The sequence below is a fragment of the Hyperolius riggenbachi genome, chromosome 3, assembly GCF_040937935.1.
Source record: "Hyperolius riggenbachi isolate aHypRig1 chromosome 3, aHypRig1.pri, whole genome shotgun sequence".
NCBI lineage: Eukaryota > Metazoa > Chordata > Amphibia > Anura > Hyperoliidae > Hyperolius > Hyperolius riggenbachi.
In genome coordinates this window covers 247292954-247314443 of record NC_090648.1, presented here as the reverse complement: position 1 = coordinate 247314443, position 21490 = coordinate 247292954, and the positions used below count along the sequence as shown (strand labels likewise).

The window sequence follows — 21490 nt, the reverse complement described above, 5'->3', positions numbered from 1 at the left end:
GCAGTCTCCATTGCGGTTCACACTCATTGTAACATGTGTTATGCAACAGACCACTGTGAATCAAGCCTCAAGGTAACTTAGATAGAATTAAATAGAGGAACATTTTAGTCCCCTATGCGGTCATGAATTTATTTTAATTTTTTTTTGCCACTAATTAGGCTTTCTGTGGGTAGTACATTCTGCTAAGAATTTTTTTCATTCTAAATGCATTTTAATGGGAAATATAAGAAAAAACTGAAACAATTATTTCTCAGTTTTCCGAACCATTATAGTTTTAAAATAAAACGTTCTCCTGAGGATAAAACACACACACACAGTGGTCCAGATTATTAAACCGTTTAAATTATGTCCCTATAACAATGTGTGTTATTTTTATGTTTGTTTGGTTTTTTTTGTTTTTTTTTTAACCCTCCTGGCGGTCTATTAAAAACCGCCAGGGGACAGCGCAGCCGTTTTTTTGATTTATTTTTTTTTTAAATCATGTAGCGAGCTACATGATAGCCGCTGCTCAGCGGCATCCCCCCAGCCCCGCCGATCGCCTCCGGCGATAGGCGATCAGGAAATCCCGTTCAAAGAACGGGATTTCCTGGAGGGCTTCCCCCGTCGCCATGGCGACGGAGCGGGATGACGTCACCGACGTCGTGACGTCTAAGGGAGTCCCGATCCACCCCTTGCCGCTGCCTGGCGCTGATAGGCCAGGCAGCGCAGGGGTCTAGGGGGGGGGGGGGGCTGTGTTGCGACGTGGATAGCGGCGATCGAGCGCGGGGCGGCGGAAGTGCTGACGCAGCTAGCAAAGTGCTAGCTGCGTTCAGCAAAAAAAAAAAAAAAATTACTCAAATCGGCCCAGCAGGGCCTGAGAAAACCTCCTGCTCGGCTTACCCCGAACTACGTTCGGGGTTACCGCCAGGAAGGTTTAGTGCGGTCCAGAGCTGCGGCGGGAGCAAGCAACTTATTAAAACGTCCTGGAACCGTTAGACTCAAACAGGACGTTTTAATAAGGCAACTTGTCATAAAGTGGTTTACTTGCATAAAGTGGTTTACTTGCATTACGATTTCTTTTTTAAGGCCTTCTTGATAGCCAGCTGCATAAATTATTCACGTGCAGCCATCAACATAAAAGAATCTTATATATATATATATATATATATATATATATATATATATATATATATATATATATATATATAATCGTGTGTGTGTGTGTGTGTGTGTGTGTGTGTGTGTGTGTGTGTGTGTGTGTGTGTGTGTGTGTGTGTGTGTGTGTGTGTGTGTGTGTGTGTGTGTGTGTGTGTGTGTGTGTGTGTGTGTGTGTGTGTGTGTGTGTGTGTGTGTGTGTGTGTGTGTGTGTGTGTGTGTGTGTGTGTGTGTGTGTGTGTGTGTGTGTGTGTGTGTGTGTGGCGATCACGCGAAAACGGCTTGACCGATTTCAACGAAACTTGGTATGCAGATACCTTACTACCTGGGATGATATGTTCTGGGGGTCTCGCGGCCCCCCTGCACACCTGGGCGGAGCTACAAACAGCAAATCAGATTCCACCCATTCAAGTCAATGGAAAAAATGTAAAAGGCTGTCATTCTCACAGTAATCGAGCCACAGTCCCCACACTTTGCACAGTTGGTCACTTGGTGACCGAGGTTACAAATCCAGGAAAAGTGGGCAGAGCATAAAACAGCCAATCAAATTTCAGCCGTTCATTTTAAATGGGAAAATGTAAACTGCAGCCATTCTTAGACTGTTAATCGCAGGGTTCTCAAACTTGCCACAGTTGGTCACTGGGTGAATGAGATTAAGATTCAAGAAAGTGGGTGGAGCCTACAACAGCCAATCAAAATTCACCTATTGATTTTCAAGGGGAATATTTAAACTGCTGCTATTCTTACACTTTTAATGGCAGAGGCATCAAACTTGCTACAGTCGGTCATTGGGTGACTGGGGTCAAAGTTCACTAAAGGGGCAGGGCCACATGCAGCCAATCAGATTTCCTTAGTGGATAAACTGCTTCCATTCACACATTTTTGATGCCTAGAACCTGATAGCTCACAAACTTGGTCATTGAGTGACTGTGTGTCAAGGTTACAAAAAGTGGGCAGAGCCAAAACAACTTTTACTGGGAAAATATAAACGGCAGGCATTCTTACACCGTTAATGGCAGGGTTCTCAAACTTTGCACAGTTGGTCATTGGGTCACAGATTAAGATTTTGGAAGGTGGGTGGAGCCTACAACAGCCAATAAAAATTCCACTTTTGATTTTCAAAGGGAATATTTCATCTGCTACTATTCTCTTATACTGGTAAAAGCAGATGCCTCAAACCTGGTACAGTTGGTCACTGGGTGACTAGGGTCCAAATTCAGGAAGGGGGCGGAGCCACAAACAGCCAGATTTGTTTATTTTTCAATGGGAATATACAAAGTATTGATACCAAGGATCCCAAAGCTGATAAACTTGATAATTGAGTGACTGTATGTCAAGGTTAGAAAAACTTCATTTTACACATTGCAGGGTTCCCAAACTTTACACAATTGGCCACTGGGTGACTGGGATGAATATTCAGAAATGTGGGTAGAGCCTACAACAGCCAATCAAAATGTACCTATTAATTTTCAAGGGGAATATTCACATTGCTACCATTCTTACACTGTTAGTGGCAGAGGCCTCAAACCTGATACAGTCAGTCATTGGGTGACTGGAATCCAAATTCACTAAAGGGTTGGAGCCACAAACAGCCAATCAGATTTGTTAGATTGATTTCAGCCATTCTGTTATTGCCAGGGTTCTCAAACATGACACAGTTGGCCACTGGGTGACTGTGGCTAATATTCAGAAAAGTGGGTGGAGCCTACAGCAGCCAATCAAAATTCACCTTTTGAATTTCAAGGGGAATATTTACTTTGCTGCCATTCATGCACTCTTAATGGCAGAGGCCTAACATCTGCTACAGTCAGTCACTGGGAGACTGAAATTTAAATTCTGAAGGGAGCGGGCCAAAAACAGCCAATCAGATTTGTTTAATTTCAATTGTAAAATGCAACTTATTGATGCCAAAGACCCCAAAGCTCATAAACTTGGTCATTAAGTGACTGTATGTCAAAATTAGAAATAGTGGGCAGAGCCAAAAACAACTAACTTTTTACATGGGGAAATGTAAACTGCAGCTTTTCTTACACTGTTAATTGCAGGGTTCTCAAACTTCACACAGTTGGTCACTGGGTGACTAGGATTAATATTCGGAAAAGTAGGTGGAGCCTACAAGAGCCAATCAAAATTCACCTATTGATTTTCAAGGGGAATATTGAAACTGCAGCCATTCTCACACTGTTAATAGCAGAGGCCTCAAACCTGCTACAGTCAGTCGTTAAGTGTTTGGGGTTCAAATTCAGTAAAGGGGCGGAGCCAAAAACAGCCAGATTTCTTTGCTGGATAAACTGCTTCCATTAGCACAATTTTGATGCCAGGAACCCAAAAGCTCACAAACTTGGTCATTGAGTAGTGACTGTGTGTCAAGGTTACAAAAAGTGGGTGGAGTTAAAAACAGATTTTTCTGGGAAATTGTAAACTGCAGCCCATCTTCACTGTTAATGGCAGGGTTCTCAAACTTAGCATAGCTGATTACTGGGTGACTGGGATTAATAATCAGAAAAGTGGGTGGAGCCTAAAATGCCAATCAAAAATCACATGTCGCTTTTCAAGGAGAATATTAAAATTGCTGCCATTCTTGCACTGTTAATGGCACAAGCCTCAAACCTGGTACAGTTGGTCATTGGGTCACTGAGGTTCAAATTCAGAAAGGGGGACAGAGCCACAAACAGTTAATCAGATTTGTTTCATTTCATGGGAAAATACAAATTATTGATGCCAAGGACCCCAAAAAACTCACAAACTTGGGCATTGAGTAGTGACTTTGTGTCAAGGTTACAAAAAGTGGGCGGAGCCAAAAACACATTTCACTGGGAAAGTGTAAACTGCAGCCCTTCTTACACTATTTATTTCAGGGTTCCCAATCTTTGCCCAGATGGTCACTGAGTGACAGATATTCAGGGAAGTGGGTGGAGCCTATAATAGCCAATCAAAATTCACCTGTTGATTTTCAAGTGGAATATTTAAATTGCTGCCATTTTTACACTGTTAGTAGCAGATGCCTCAAACCTGCTACAGTTGGTCATTGGGTGTCTGGGGTTCAAATGCTGGAGAGGGGTGGAGCCACAAACAGCCTATCTGATTTGTTTAAATTCTATGGGAATATACAAATTATTGATGCCAAGGACTCCAAAGCTCACAAACTTGGTCATTGAGTGTTTGTGTGTTAGTGTTAGAAAGTGGGCGGAGCCAACACCAGTCAAATACATACCCGGGCAACGCCGGGTCATCACTGGGTGGAGACAAAGACAAATACAAATTTCACTGGGAAAATGTACACTGCAGCCATTCTGTTAATGGCAGGGTTTTTAAACTTTGCACAGTTGGTCACTGGGTGACTGGGATTAATATTCAGAAAAGTGGGTGGAGCCTACAAAAGTAAATCAAACTTCACCTGTTGCTTTTCAAGGGGAATATTTCATTGCTACCATTCTTGAACTGTTAATGGCACAGGCCTCAAACCTGGTACAGTTGGTTATTGGGTGACTGGGGTTCAAATTCAGAAAAGAGTGGAGCCACACACACTCAATCAGATTTGTTTCATTTCAATGCAGATTATTGATACCAAAGACCGCAAAGCTCACAAACTTGGTCAGTGAGTAATTGTGTGTTAGGGTTAGAAAAAATAGGCGGAGCCAACAACAGCAAAATACATACCCGGGCAACGCCGGGCAATTAGCTTGTATGCCTATATAATCAAAGTATTCCTTTGTCCTGAATAGTTCAGCACTGCATAAATACACAATAAAATGTATTCAGAACTATATATTTGTATCCCACCTACCGACCCATGCCACATCTCCTGACTCTCACCTAGTCACCCAACCCACGGCCACCTTGAGCTGGATATTGCTCATGTCCCACCATCATATTACCAACCAAGAGCCCCCCCTTCCCCCCCCCCATCCCACCCAGTTCACCTGATAAGCTCTCCAACTCTCATCATCCCGCACTGCGTTTTCTTCTTCTCTAATCACATCTCTTGCCTACCTATTCTATGGCTCCTCACCTCTTCTATACTCCTCAGTAATGCACCACCCCACAGCCATCACTCCCATTCCTTGTCCACTTGCCTCTCCTACAATCCCTACTGCCTGGCTTGCCCAACCAGTACCCACTTCATTGTGCACATATTTGCCCTTAAAAGCAAGAGTTTTATGGCTGTAATTCCTTATTAGTGAGGATTAAGATATAGGACTGGGTCCAACCTAGAGAGAAATGGTCATTGGCATACCTGAATGTTAACTCTTTCATGCAGTAAAAAAAAAAATCTTAGTTAATGCACATACATTATCTATATTATTGTGTGACCTCAGGTACACTTTAAAACCACACACAACATGTAGTTACACACCTGAGCTTTAAGGACAGCAATTGTGTCCTCATCCTCCTGATGTTTGCTGATCAGATCCTTCAGTCCATCAATCTCTTGTTGTTTTTTAGCCAATGCTTGTTCACACACTTCCAGCTTTTGTGATAGGTGGGTTAGCTGCACTTTGGGCACTTTTTCAGCCTGCATTTGAAGGAAAGGTATTTTCATTGATGCTCCATGATAATATTCTGCTACCATATAGTATACTGTCAGTTTCATGGTGACTAATTATAAAGCAGGGCTCAGAGTTTTTTTTTTTGGGGGGGGGGGGGGGGGGGGGGGGGGGGGAGACAGTAGTGAGAAATTATACCTATCTTTTTACTTGCTGGTCCCTCGCCCTGCTCTCTTTCATAGGTGCCTACTCCATCACTACCCCTTTGCAGCCCCTTCTAGTAACAAGTACTATGGCAAGGCTAATACCCATGCACCATTCTGGTGATTGGAAGCATCAGACCAGCAGCAGAGGGCAGGGACACTTGCTGGAAGAGACACTTATTGAGCACAGGAATACAAAAGGTCCAGCAAGAGTCTTCCTAGAGAGCAATGGATCTGGTTTTCTACCAAAAAGTTGATTTTTATTTTATTGTATCCCTGGAGATACACTAACACTGTTTACAGATTTTTTTTTTCTAATCTTTTCTTAAAGAGGAACTTCAGCCTAAACATACTATTATTAAATTACATTAGTTATGTTAATTAAAATAGACAGGTAATATAATCTCTTACCCACCCTGTTTTAAAAGAACAGGCAAATGTTTGTGATTTCATGAGGGCAACCATGGTTTTGGTTGAAAGGAGGTGACAGGGAGCATGAGACACAGTTCCAACTGCCCTGTGCTCTGATCACCCCTCCCAGTTGCTAGGCAATGAGACCAGCATCATCAGAATTCCCATCATGCATTGCACAGCATCAGGGGAAAAATGCCCAGGCAGTTTTCTTTGATCGGGCAGAGCTTAGCTTCTGTGCAGCTAAAAACGAGGCTTTGGTAAGAAAAACAAAGTTCTGATGCTGTGAAACTTAAAGAAACACCAAGCCTTTTCAGTGCTGCCGAGTAGATTTTTGGTCTGGAGGTTCACTTTAAGTTTAAAAATGAAATGACAGATATTGGTGTGTTTGCGTGTCACGTTTACCTCTGCTTTTCTTAACAGCTCAAAGTCACATTTCTGTTTGTCGAGTGCTTCTTGCAGTGTCGTTATCAACTTCCTGTATGACAGGAACACAGGTCATTTGTGAATTAAATAGAGGAAAACACATAAGTCAGGAAGTAAAATACAGAAATCTTGCTTCTTCCACTTTCACACAGGGTTTCCACATAACAGTACAATTTAAAATCAAAGAATGTCACAAACATGATTTTGATATTATGAAGCAAAATAATAAAATACATTTTGTGGTCTGCATCGGCCACTGCTTGCTATATGTGAAAGATGAGGGGCACACTTCTTACTTTTGTTCTTCATTTTTTTTCTGCTCCAATTTAATTTCAGATTTTAAGCTCTCCACCTGAAGCTCCAAAGTCTGTACAGAATACAGCAGCGTCTGTCTATCATCCACATTAACCTGGCTATCTGCAAGTTTCTTATCCAGAGATGAGCATCTGCAATAAGGGAAGAAAAATGAAGCCAGCTTCACTGCATTCCACACAAAAACATAACAGTCTGCTAATGCTAGTACACACACCTATCCTATGCTAGGGCCCGGTTCACATTAGCGTTTTTTTCCAGAACTGTACAAACGGAACAGATGTGAAAGGATCCAATGTTAACCTATGGAGCCATTTACATGCGTCCGTTGGTACGGATACGTTCCGGTCCCCGGATCTAAAAATTGCTGCAGGCCCTAATTTTTCGGACCGCTCTGCCCAGCGAAACGGATCCGGACAAACAATGCTGCAGCATTGGGGCAATGGAAAACGGAACGTTTCTTCACAGTAGTGAAGAAACTGACCATTCCATGGGGAATTGGAGGCATGGGCCGACGCAAACCTGAGCGACGGGAGGGTGCAGCAGCCGGGTGGGTGAGGAAGGGTTTATACATACCTAAACTTCTGTAGCAGCCAGCGGTAGCTTCAGTCTTCTTCCGCGTCTTCTGTGTAGTCACAGCGGAAGAAGAGGAAGCCTCTACCGCCGGCTGCTACTGAAGATTAGGTACAGTATGTATTTGCTGAGTGAAAACTGATCCGATCAATCATTGATCAGATCCATTTTCACTATGTGAACCGGGCCGCGGACAGAGCCATCCGGATCCGGTGAAGTGGAGACTGGATTCGCTCACCGAATACTTTTGGCTCCAAACGCAGATGTGAATCGGGCCTAAGAGATTCAGGTATAGGCTGAAATTCACAAAACCATAATGCCCAAGGAGAGGAGGAAAACTATAGGGCAAGGCACAGCACTGAAGGTCTTCAGACTTCAAGTAGTCAGGATAAGTTAAGTAGAAGTGTGGCCGGAAAAGTAGTAGATAACAAAACCAGGTAAGAAAACCATTGATTTAGAACATGTGAGAACTGTCTTGACTGTCAAAATGGTATCATTGTTGCAGTAAAACTGGGGAAAGTTGTATTTTTCTCTGAAAGTCGATGTACACAAATTATCTATAGGGTAATGAAGATTTGACATCACCTGTCTTCCAGTTTATTCTTAATCTGTTGAGCCTGACTTAACTTCTCGTTTGTTTCATATAGTTCTTTATTCAATACCTCTGCTTTCTCTTTTAGCGCTTCCACTTCAACAGACAGCTGAAAAGTAAAATGTTTCACTCCATTGGAAAATGATATCCTCCCAAAATACACAACCATCACAGCACATTACATGCAATACGAATTTATGCTGAATTATAACATTTGGAAAATGTTCAGTAAAAAAATTGCCGTCCCAAACTAGTGCTCGGCACTGCCCTTCACAATGTGATGTTATCTTATAATACTGTTAATGATCAATACTACCCGACAATAGCCTTGATTTTATGTCACCCAATATTGTCCAAAGACCACTTCAAGCTACCAGTTAGTGCTAGACCACTGCAAGCTACCGCCAGTTACTAGTCTCTCACTACCGGTTAAAGGAATACTATCGATACCCAAGTGTTCTAAAATGACAGTGTGCAAATAATGTCTAAGTAGCTGTGTAAACATTTTCCTACTTTTCATGGTAAATATCAGTGGCAAAAACTGTAATTTATGTAGGATTTAGCTATATTGGGACAAATCAATTGCAGAAGGGGTGTCTGCTTCAATGCACAGCCAGAGTTGCATATCAGACTACAGAAAGCAAATATCAAACATCAAACTCTGAAAGCAAAAACAGTTAAATTTCCTCTGCTCTCTTCAGACACTTCAGTCAGAAACAGAGCTCCCAACAGCTGCAGCTCCTGTGTCCTGTCTCTCTCTGTCACACACAGAGTAAGGGCTGGTTCAGACGGACGCTTGTGGAGCATTTACTGCCAGCGTTCGGGGCTTGGCGTTAAACGCTCCCATTCAAGTGAATGGGAGCATTTGTACCAAGCTTTCACGCGCGTTTACACGAACGCAGCATTCTGGTCCCGATTTTCACTGGCGTTCAAGGAGCCCCTGGAAGCTACATGTTGCTTCCAGGGGCGGTTAACCGCGACGGGTAATGTCCCCCTAGGGGAAGAAAAAACGTGACCGCATCCGAACGCAACGCGAACGCTGCTGAAAGTCCGAACGCATTGCCACCGCGACGCCAATGAACGTGACGCCTCCAAACGTCCGTCTGAACCAGCCCTAACACAGAGTTAACTGATCAAGTGTGAGGGGAATTTCCCCTCTCCTCATGGCTCAGTCAGCCATCAGTTTTGGCGTCAGTAAACTTTGAATATATTTTGCTAACAGTAAACAAAGAAGTTGCTATTAAAATGTATACACCAGTACTTAGAGGCACTTCCCAAACAATTCCTGTGTCAATTGAAAAAAATATGTGAATCGATAGTATTCCTTTACTGCTTGATTTGCCCGATACTGATTGACACTACGGTTTGATACTAATACTGTCTTAATGGAGACTGACACCTCTTGCCTCTACTGGATTCACTTGATACTGCCCAACACTGCTTGGTAACACCTGTTACTCGATATCGCTGATACAATTCAGAATTACTTATCGGCTATTGCTACTGCTGTGGAAATCCAGCTCTGTACTGTAATGCTTTAATACTATTGCTGTGTTGCCTGGTGTTGACTAGCACTCCAGCAATTACAGGCAGCTCTTAAATCATAGCAGGCCTGGCAATCAGCAATCTCTTGCTCGCTAGGATCATCCTTAGACAACCCCCACCTCCCAAAAGGTAACATAAAACAAATACCATCAGCTCCCCTGAAGAGCAAAACATTTAAATTAAAGAAAAAAAAAAAAAAAGAAAAAAAAAAAAAAAAAACTTTGGGTTTCTAGAATGAGGATTGTGCTAAATATAAGTGAATGAAAGCCTTCACTGTGTTATCCCACAGGAACCACGTGGTCCACGTTGAAAATGGTAATATTGCCGATATAAAGCCAGCGCAAGGCAATATTACCTTTACTTCCACCAGTAAGAACTGCGAGTAACGCTATTAACGTGGCCTGCGGTACTCTAGTAGCGTGACCATTACTATAGTAACAAGCGTTACTAACAGTAACTTATGTTACTAACAGTACTTACTGGTGGAAGCAAGAGTAATATTGCCATCCGCTGCCTGTATGGCAATATACCACTGTTACGTGCATCAGGCCTTATATCTGATATTGTAGAAACAAAACAGAAATGAATTTTCTGCTTGGAGCAATGCAGACATTTCCTTACATCAAACCTACAATTTCCTATGGGGACTTACAAGCTCTGCAGTCTGTCTTTCTCCGTCATTTTCCTGAACTGGGAGATCAGTTTCAGTTTCTTTATGTACATAATAAGATGACTTCTGTTCCAGATCTGACAATCTAACACACAAAACACAAATATAAAAACATCACTCAGTAGAGGCATAAAAAATTATTCATTTTTAAATAATTTGCCATGTAGCCTTTGCTCTAAGTCATACATAAAATTACACTAAAAGATGTGAATATTATGACGATTTTCTTCTGTAAAGTGACCTTGCAGTGAGAATAAACTTACTTGTCCAAGCCCATCCCCATGTAACACTAGCACTGTACTTTAAGAGTAGCTTCACACTTGTTCAAAAAACGTATCCGTGGCTCCTGTTTTTAGCCTGGATCAAACCGGAGCCAAGGATACCAATGTTAAAAATAACAGCAGCCTTCACTTAAAAAAAAGAAACATATCCGTCTGCGTTCAGGGAGATCCGTTTTGAAAACCTGAACGGACAGTCCGGATTTGCAACATTTTCACGGACCCCAGGTACATGGAGGGGTAGTGAAAAGTATATTTTGACACCGAAACGTATCCATTTTTTGTGTCCCAGGGTAGGGGGGGCTGCCATGCTGGAGGGGGTAGCAGGCAGGAAGGGAAGCAGCGGGGGCAGTGGCGGGGAGGGTGGGTTGCACCCCCCTCCCTCACCTGGGTCCTCCCTTCCCTGCTCCCCCCTCCAGCCAGTTTCATTGATAAAATCATTAACCTCCCTGGCGGTAAGCCCGTGCTGAGCACGGGCTATGCCGCCGGGAGGCACCGCTCAGGCCCCGCTGGGCCGATTTGCATAATTTTTTTTTTGCTACACGCAGCTAGCACTTTGCTAGCTGCGTGTAGCATCTGATCGCCGCCGCTACCCGCCGATCCGCCGCAATTCCTCTCGCCGCGGCCGCCCCCCCCCCCAGACCCCGTGCGCTGCCTGGCCAATCAGTGCCAGGCAGCGCTATGGGGCAGATCGGAGTCCCCTCTGACGTCACGACGTCGATGACGTCGGTGACGTCATCCCGCCCGTCGCCATGGCGACGGGGGAAGCCCTCCAGGAGATCCCGTTCTTTGAACGGGATCTCCTGATCTCCGATCGCCGGAGGCGATCAGAGGGGCTGGGGGGATGCCGCTGAGCAGCGGCTATCATGTAGCGAGACTTTGTCTCGCTACATGAAAAAAAAAAAAAAAAAAAAAAAAATTAAAAAAAAAGATTTGCTGCCCCCTGGCGGATTTTTTGCAAACCGCCAGGGGGGTTAAAGTATTCAAAATGTAAGCCAAGCGGGGAACTTACTTCCTTGTGTTCCACCACTCGCCGTCACTTCCTGCCATGCCACCCAATTAACTACAGAGGGCAGCATTGCAGGAAGTGACGGCGAGCGGTGTAACACAAGGAAGTAAGTTCCTCGCTCGGCTTACATTTTGAATACGTTAATGATTTCATCAATGAAACTGGCTGGAGGGGGGGGGAAGCAGGGAGGGGGGGGACCCAGGTAAGGGAGGGGGCGACCCCCCTCCCCGCTGCTGCCCCCGCCTCCTGCCTGCTACCCCCTCCAGCATGGTGCTCCACCCATGGCCAGGGACGTTTCCTTGGACTGGTAGCGTCCCTGCAAAAAAAAAAAAAAAAGCCATTTCTCTCAAAGCAGAAAGAAAAGCAAATGGTTTACAAAAACTGATCCGTTTTAAACGGATCTGATCTGCAGCGGTCAAGTGTGGACCTAGCATTAGTCTGAGCCATTACCTGATCTGTGTTCAGTGCACCCAAAACAATCATTTCACTTACAGATCTTAATCTGTGCATGTAGACTCGTGCACAAAACAATTCAAACAGATCTTTGATCTAAAATGAATATATCTGCAGAAGATATGAAAAACATTTTGCTCCCTACAGATAAAAAACAATTTTAGTGGTTGTAAAAGCTCCATCGAGTTGGAAACTTACTACTTGTGATTTTGCAAGAATTGTTTATATTCATTTATATACATTTATATTAGGATTAGTGATTGCAAGGAAAAGATGTTCTTTGTCAGAATATTGGTGGGGAAGGGGAATGCACTTACTTCTTGCTCACAACGGCCAGCTCCCTTTGCAACTGTTCCACTTTTTCCGTTTCCTCACGCAAGCTATGAAGAAGTTTTCGGACTGCCAGCTCCTCTGATTCCAAGCCACAGTGGTCTTCTAAGGACTTTGTTCTATTATTGTAAACATTACAATTCAGACATCTCAACACAAGTATGACTAATGTGTTACTCCAGTCTGACCACTGATCTAGGGTGCGTAGTTCTCATACAGGCTGATCTGCAGCCATCCGTACTTTTTAGGACCGTCAAATTTAAAATGTGCCCTTTTTTTGCACCACCGCAACTAAATGCAGGCTAAACACATTTATTACATTTAAATGCATTCTTTAAGTGTACCCGAGGTGGATGTTACATTACAAATGGGACACAGACAGGTTCCCTGCTCAGTGACATCCTCACGGCGCATGCTGTGCCCCCACCGACAAGCAGCTTGTTGGTAGCCTTATGGGGAAGGGGCGTCCTTAGCAGTAAAGCAATTGCTGCAGAACGCCTCTTTCCAGCCTCTCTGTGCCCCTGAAATCTCTCTCCCCCACCTCTCTGTTCTCTCAGAGAAGCACAGAGTTCTGTCTGCCGCGCCATGATCCCACAACATTTTTGTTCTTCATGAAAATGAAATTAAAGGATTCAATGAAGCAGAAGCAGTGGGGAGCAGCAGTAAGGGGCACTACCTGATCTAGCTAGCTCCCTGGATCAGGTACAGTAAACTCCAAGGGACCAGCAAAAGTGGTTTACTATATCAGAAGTTTATTATATCAGAAACTACATACACACACACACACACACACACACACACGTCACTACCCTTGAGCCTACCAATGTATCTGTACAGCACCGGGAGAGTACTCATGTGTATGCACCTTTCTGTCTAGCAGTATTTATCAGATCAAAAAATGAAAAATACTAAAGACTATTTAGGTAATAAACTGATATGTTTAGAATTTTGATAATGAACTGTGAAAGTATCTGCAGTCTCACAAATGTGCAAGTTATACAAATACCTGCATGAAATAATCTCTTGGTTTGACATTCCATGATCTGCATTACTGTCGTTTGACTCTGCCCCAGCCTCTCTCCCCTATAATCATGAGAAAAAAAACAAAACATGGAATTAAGAGAGAATGTTATTCCAATGTGCCATAAAAGCTTTGGCATCTGCTTGTACCAAATAAAGCAAAGCTGAAGCGAAAAAAATAAAATAAAAAAAACTATTAGGCCCAGTGCACACCGAGTGGTTTTGGATGCGATCCGCCGGCCGCATCCGCCTGTAAAACCGCTTGGCTAATGCATTTACCAGGACACTCTGCTGTCCGCCTCTATCATGATTCCCCTCAGTTTCCTCTCTACTTTTCGTGGACAATCGGAGCACCTGTCTTGTTGGGAGCGTGTCGCTGTGTAGCGTCCAGTGCCGAAAATGGCAGCGCTCAGATCAGCTCTCAGGCTGCTCCTCCAGTCCCACTCTTTTCTGTTCCTGCTATCAGTGTATGTTTTTGCTCTGTTTGTATTACGTTAACTGTACGTGTATGCTGTAATGTTCTCTGTTTGTGCTTTTTATTTTGCTTTTATGGTTTATACGTATGTAACATGCTTAACTGTATATGACGCTCTGCTCAGTTGTACGCACAAGCTGTAATGTTGTCCTATGTATGTTTGTCCCATGTCTATGTATGTACCATGCTTAATCGTCCCATGTCTATGTATGTACCATGCTTAATCGTGCTCTTTTCTTGTTTTCATCAACGACCCTGTATGCGCCAAAACCAATTCCGGGTACAATCCACCGTTGTACTTGGCGAAATAAATTCTGATTCTGATTCATTTCAATGGGGTGGTGCACACCAGCGGTTTGTAGCAAACCACAAACGTGCCTCCTGCTGCACGTTTGCGGTTTGCAGAAGCATTTCTGCCTCAATGTAAAGAATAGGGAAACCGCAAACCGCTCTGAAAAACGCTACATCAGAGCGGTTTGCCAGGTGTTTGTTACAGAAGCTGTTCAGTAACAGCTTTTACTGTAATTCTATGTAATCTGCTACACTAAAACGCTCCAAAACCGTTAGGCATGTTTAGAAAACGACTCTAAACATGCCTAGAATCACTCTGAAATCCGCTCCAAAAACCGCTAGCGTTTTGTGGATCTGCTAGCCGTTTTGGTGTGCACTGGGCCTGACAAACAAATGCATCTATAGGACTTCCCTAAAATCCCATAGTCTTATTTTAATTTAAAAGGTTTGTTGTCATTATTAAAGGTAACTCCTCTGGAACAGCTGCATCAAATATTAAGACTGTGCGAGAAAATGTATATTCCTCTATTCAGCTGCAATGTGACAGTCCCGAAGTCACCTCTTTATGTTGTTCTGTGACAACGTATTACAGGTAATTCAAGTGTCTCATTAGGACAGTATGTAGAGTTCTTTCAGACTGAACTTATTGTTGAGTGTTGTCTGTATGTAGGGTGCAACACAAGATACAGAACATTTATCCACTTTCCCACTGCTGTACAGAATATCTACGCTCCTCTGTGCACTGTCTCACCACTAGGTGCCAGGTCCCTGTATCTCTTTATTTACATGCTGGGAGCGGGCGCGGGCATGAGAACGCACACTCTAGCCAGCCCGCACAACAGTTAACTAATTGGACATTAGGGACAAGTGTCCTAAATCCAATTAGAGTCCCCGATTGATAACAAACCGCAGGCACCTTGGTATTGCAGCCGTGTGCGTGTGATCGCGCGTGCCCACGTGCACACACGCACCTGCACAGCCCTTGCAGTCCAATGATTGGTTTTGGGGACCCCAGTCCCCAATAACCAATCATACCACATGATAAATAAATGAATGAATGGAGACTGCCTCTGCTTGAGGCAGCCTTCATTCATAACAAGTATTGTAAATAGCGCAATTGCGAGCCCCCGGCGCACGCGTGCACACCAGCTCCACAGTCCAATGATTGGTTTTGGGGACCCCAGTCCCCAATAACCAATCATACTGCCTGATAAATAAATGAATGAAGACTGCCTCTGCTTGAGGCAGCCTTCATTCATAAATATGTATGCCCCCTATTGATGTGCGGCGATCGTGCACGAGCAGCCATGTGACCCTCTAGAGCACCTTGATTGGTTTTGGGGACCCCAGTCCCCATTGTCCAATCACAGTGCTCTGTGAATGATTGACAGCTGCCATAGCCACCTTTCATTGTACTGTTAACATACACATCCCCCTAAGTTACAGATCACTGATTGGAGACTGGGAAAAGATTTTCCCAAATCCAATCAGAGTTTCTGATGAATGATTCTGCTCCTGTGATCTGAGATATATGTTACTTTTTTCACATTGCTGAGGGAAAAACTATTTTGTTAGATTTGCTGTTTTTACCAGCTTTTCAGTACCAGCTTTTCAATAGCTGATTAACCCTTCCCTTGCCACACCACTTAACCTCTCCTTTTCTCCATTTTTTGTTAGGCACTTCAGGCCCATACATTCCTTTTTTCATACACTACTATACTTCTGGCGTATATTCTACGCCTTTTTTTCCCTACTCCCTACTAGCTAACTTCCCTTTAAAAAATAAAAAAAAATATATACCTACCTGTCTGCCTAACTTAGGGCCTGTTTCCACTTGTGCGGTATCGCCACCGATTCCCCGCTGACGAAATTGCATGCGGTTGCGATTCCGCATGCGTATTTTACCGTGATTTCGCATAGGTTAGTAGTGATGCGATTTTAACCAAGTCACTGCCCGTGGGATTTAACATTCCTTTCAATGCGAAATTGCGGTAAAATACGCATGACAAAACTGCATGCGATTTCCCTATTAAATACAGTAGTGGCGTTTCGCATAGCGGTGTGCGAATTCTGACGGCTCTTCCGTGCAGATTTATCCCGCACAGAAAAAGGATTACTGACAAGTGGAAACAGGGCCATCCGCTAGTATTGGCTATGCGAATCCGCATGTGGACAACGCATGCAGATTCACGATAGTGGAAACGGGCCCTAAGTCATTAAGATGGCAAAGAGGCTATTTACGGCAGAAGAGGCCTGCGCCATTCTGCAGTATAGTGACAGCAGTGAGGAAGACCTATCTGATTCAGATGAAGAGTGGTATTCTCAAGAAGATTCGAATTCGCTGACAGAAAGCGACACAGATTCTGACTCCGCTGGGCCACCACCAGCTCAGCCAGCTAGGACAGAGGTGCAGGCGAGGGGCACTGATCCTGATCCAATGAACAGTGACACAAATTCTGCAACTGAAGGAGGATCACCTCACCCAGATGAGGACAGCACCCAGTGCAGCCACTACCAGCAATGCCAGTCAGAGAGGTCAGAGGGCTGCCGGGCCAAGTCAGAGCATGTGATCGAGAGTTGCACAGAGGCAAGAGCTACCTTATGAACTTCGCCACCCACAGTGGGTACCCTCTAATTTGGAGGCCCCTAGCATCCATTCCTTCACAGCCAGTAGTGGTACACAAGTGGCCACTGAGAACATGCAGCCACTAGATTTTTTTCAACTGTTCATTACAGACTCATTTCTGCAGTTTGTGAACAGACAAACCTTTATGCCCAGCAAAAAATAGCGGATAATCACACCTCACCATTTGTGGCAAAGTGGAACCTGTCACAGGAGCCCTGGTGGCTGGAACGCTAAGCGCCTTCCAAACAGTTCCAGTGCACAGATCGTGCAAACTGTGGTCGCAGTCAATGCACAGAAACCGTTGGGAATTGGCCGCAAACAAACCAGAAGGGAGCCTGTGGGTTACGGAAATACACTTTACACACTATTTCAGGGTATATCTGCCACCACCACCACTGGTATGGGCCAGTGGTCCCTACCGACTGACTGAATGATCCTGCAAATAAAACGGTTAAAACACGCGGTATTCTGTCTAGATATCAATAATAGTAGCGACTCCTCAGAGACCGGAGTTCAGTTTCTGTGTATGGCTGTATAGCGGAACAGTAAACGACTTTGATAAAGTCTTTATTTACGTGCAATATAAATAATTAATATATACAGAAAATCAAAATCAACAATTATAGAGACAATATGATAACACAGTATAAAAGAAATTAAAAGGAATAAAAAATACTTAGATTTATGGAAAGATGCCCTTTTGTGGGAAAAACTTGTAGAGTTCGTTTTGCTTCAGTTCAAAGTTCAGAGTTCAGACCAGGTGGATGCCAGCATATCCTCAAGCTGGCACAGATGTGATCAAGATGGTGTTTCAAGGTGGAGGACACTTGCGTTTCAGACTGTCAATAGTTTTATCACCCATCGTTGCGGGGAGTGGCTATGACAGGCACAAGTCCAGCCTCGGGAGGATGGAACAGGGGCTGTCCCATCCTTGCAGACCCTCAGACTGGCAGAATTCTAGTTCGGCCCGTCTTGGGGTGCACGTGGGGGCAGTTAAAACCTATACCGCATATTCACACTCAGCATGATTTTACAAATCCTAGGACATGAAATATGACCGGTCTATCATGAGAATTTAGTAAGAAAAGAGAAAAAAAGAGAAGTCTCTTCAAACCCATATTGCTATTAGAGTTTAGGGGACAGAGTTCTGGGAATTTCACAGAACCAGCACCGGGACTCATGCTACACTTTCCCCACACTTGGCGAAGCTGCCATCTCAGGAACCCCAGAAATATGACAGATCTAGGAAGTTATGGATTATGCTAGGAGCCTCAGGTCATCCAGGGTGTGTGCTGGCAGCTGGCTACCCTTTGATCATTCCCAGGGAGCAAGGTGTCAAGACCTCCCGGGGATTCGTAGCCTGACTGGCTGAATCTAGGCCCCCTTATCAGAGTGAAACAGCTGGCATATCCTCTGAGAGGGGTCATTAGCTCTCCAGGGGGCTGGGGAACCAGCTTGTTACAGCTATGTGCTAAACGCAATTAACTACCTTTCCCAGAACTGTCTATCTTAAAAATAAAAAGTTTGTCATTCTGAGCCCTGCAATAGATGTGCGATCGATTGCGGTGATCATAAACGAATGCTGGATCTGCAATTTTTGTGCGTTTTGGACGACTGGGCGTCGCCTGGCGTCACAGATCCCCACAAATATTCCTGAACTGAATTTTTTTTAGGTTTGACCTTAAATATGGGCATTACAAAAAAACCAGAGCAATACAAGTACTAGAGCAAGGATTTGATTCACTACATGCCCAGACACCGTTACAAATTGCTTATGAGTTGCTTGCATTTTAATGACAATGCCAATAATCTTTCCCGTGACGACCCTGGCCGTGACCGCCTTTTCAAAATACGGCCCCTCATTCACCACCTGAATCAAAAATTTGGAGAGCTTTACATCCCAGAGCAAAAAAAATAAAAATCGCAATTGACGAGCCCCTTGTACCTTTCCATGGAGGACTAGGTATAAAGTATTATATCCCCTCCAAACGATCCAGATACGGGGTCAAATTATATATATTATGCAAAAGCGGGACCGGCTTTACCTATACTTTCAAGATATACGAAGTAAAGGACAGTGTGATCGAACCTCCTGGATGCCCTCCTTACATGGGTGCTAGTGAGCGAATTGTCCTGGATCTCAATCCATTACTCCACCAAGGGTATCAGCTGTATGTGGACAACTTTTATTCTAGTGTCCCACTGTTCAAATTTTTGCATACAGCTCAGACTGGGGCCTGCGGAACTGTTAGAGCTAACAGAAAGGGTCTGCCACCACAGGTCTTGAATAAAAAACTGAAAAGAGGGGACAGCAACCGAAACGAACTGCTAGCCCTAAAATACAGGGATAAAAAGGGATGTTTTGCTTCTGACGCGACTACATCAGTGCTGTCCCGAAGACAAGAAGTGACAAAACCTGTGGCCATTGCTGAGTACAATAAGCACATGGGGGCTGTGGACTTGGCAGATCAGAGGATTGCTCCTTACCGCATCGATAGAAAACGCAAGGCCTGGTACAAAAAAGTAGCAATTTATCTAATGCAGGTGGCACTTCACAACTCTTTTGTCATCTATAAGAGATCAGGCAAAATGGCCAGGTTTTTAAAATTTCAGGAGCAAGTCATCACAGCACTCATAAGCCGAGCTGTACAACCTGAAAAGAACACAGTGCAACTTGTTTCGGAGGATGTCATCAGACTCCATGAAAGGCATTTTCCTGCAGTACTCCCCCCTACTTCATCGAAGCTATATCCCCAAAAGAGATGCAAGGTTTGCCGCAAAAATGCAATTTGAAAGGACACCCGTTATTACTGTGCAAAATGCCCTTCAAAACCAGCACTATGCGTTATCGGGTGTTTCGAAAGCTACCACACAGACCTGCAGTATTAGAGGATTTTTTTTTTACTCTATTAGGCCTGGAACCCACTGCAAACCGCAAACGCTAAACGCAACCGCTAGCAATTTGTAACAGCGGTTTGCAAGCGGATTCATGCGCGTTTGCGGTCGCGTTTTGCAACATTGTATTTTTTTGCCCAGCGGGTGCGTAGCGTTTTGCGGTTTGCGGTTTTATCCTGATTGGTCGTGTGAATAATTTTTCATTTTGTTACATTGCGCTGCACCGCAAAACGCTAGCAGAACCGCTCAGTTTAGGTTTTGCTGAGCGTTTCCACTAGCGTTTCAATACTTTACATTGAAGCGCTAACGCTCCCAAAATGCTGCAGGTCCTGCGTTTGCGTTTCTGAGAAACGCAAACGCTCCTGTGGAAGTTGCCCCATCCATTAACATTAGCACAGCGTTTTGGCAAACTGCTAGCGTATCGCAGTGCTGCCAAAACGCTGCTAAAAGCGCTCCTGTGGGTTCCAGCCCTGAGGCTGGTTCTCACTGCAAGAGCTTTTTTTAACCCTAGTGATTTTAAAAGCACTTGCTAATGTGTTGCTATGGGTGATTTTTTTTTAAAAAATCACATTGCTCATGTGAGAACACACACAGCATTGCATTAGCTAGAGCTCTTAAAATCACAAGCAGTTTGAAAAAGCTCTTGCAGTGTGAACTAGCCTTAGGGCTGGTTTTCACTGTAAGAGCTTTTTCTAAGCACTTGCGATTTTAAAAGCTCTTACTAATGTAATGCTAGGAGTGTGTGTTCTCACTTGAGCAACGTGATTTTATAAAAAATCCCCCATAGCAACGCATTAGCAAGTGCTTTTCAAATCACTAGTGTTAAACTCTTGCAGTGTGAACCAGCCTTTAGGGATTTTCTTTTTTACTTTTTCAGTTCACATTTTTTTTACTTTAACTTTGGCCTTTACTTGAACTTCTGGATGGCAGACAACCACACTCTGGAATCTCAGCAAGGCTTGGTGTACAGAGGCGCCAGAGTAGAATAAAAACATTTAAAAAACGTCTAAAAGAGGGGGATGTTCAGGTGGATTTACCTCCCTCAAAAATATAAAACTAAATTGAGTCACAATATATCAATACAAAAATGTTTGTTGAACTCCTCTTAGTGCAACGCATTTCGCAGGGGTGGTCCTGCTTCATCAGGCAAACAGGAGTATAACTCAATGGGTCTAGATGCAGAAGAGAGCGCCACTCTGGAATCTGACCACTGGCATGGCTATCAACCACCCTCTGACGTGGCTGCCAAAGACCCTCTGACATGACTGCCAAACTCTGACCTTTGACATATTTGCCGAACACCCTCTGACTTCTACCATGGATGCTGTACACCCTCTGACCTCTGGTATGGATTCTAAACACCCTTTGGCTTCCACAGCTTCTACAATGGTGAGTTTTTATTTTTACAGTCTTTGCTGTACTCCCATGTACACAATCTGTTCATAGTATTCACAATTTGTTAGCCCTCATACTATATGGATGTGGTAAAATTGGCCAATCAAAATTCAATGTGTGTACCTGGTTTTATTCTCTTGTCTTCTACACACACAAAAAAAATAAAAAAAATAAAAAAAATGTATAAGCCCTCAATATGCTTTGCTAAAGCCTGGTACACACTTTCAATTATGATTGGCCAATCACTGACCAATTTTACCACCTCTATGTAGTATGAGGCTTTACCCACACAATCTGCTCATAATATTGAATATGGCCTGGTGCACACCAAAAACCGCTAGCAGATCCGCAAAATGCTAGCAGAT

General features: G+C 43.8%; 1 protein-coding gene across 2 annotated transcripts in view; it reads right to left on the bottom strand.

Annotated features, from left to right (window-relative positions):
• The window catches only part of LOC137563532 (optineurin-like), a 71606-nt gene that overhangs the window by 30794 nt on the left and 19322 nt on the right, over positions 1-21490 (bottom strand). For both annotated transcript variants that reach the window (XM_068276111.1, XM_068276110.1), the window contains exons 5-11: positions 13430-13506; positions 12411-12542; positions 10336-10438; positions 8132-8247; positions 6958-7107; positions 6641-6713; positions 5492-5650 (exon numbers count right to left, since the gene is read on the bottom strand). In XM_068276111.1, the coding sequence (XP_068132212.1) occupies positions 5492-5650; positions 6641-6713; positions 6958-7107; positions 8132-8247; positions 10336-10438; positions 12411-12542; positions 13430-13506 (810 nt within the window). The remainder of the gene's footprint in view (positions 1-5491; positions 5651-6640; positions 6714-6957; positions 7108-8131; positions 8248-10335; positions 10439-12410; positions 12543-13429; positions 13507-21490) is intronic.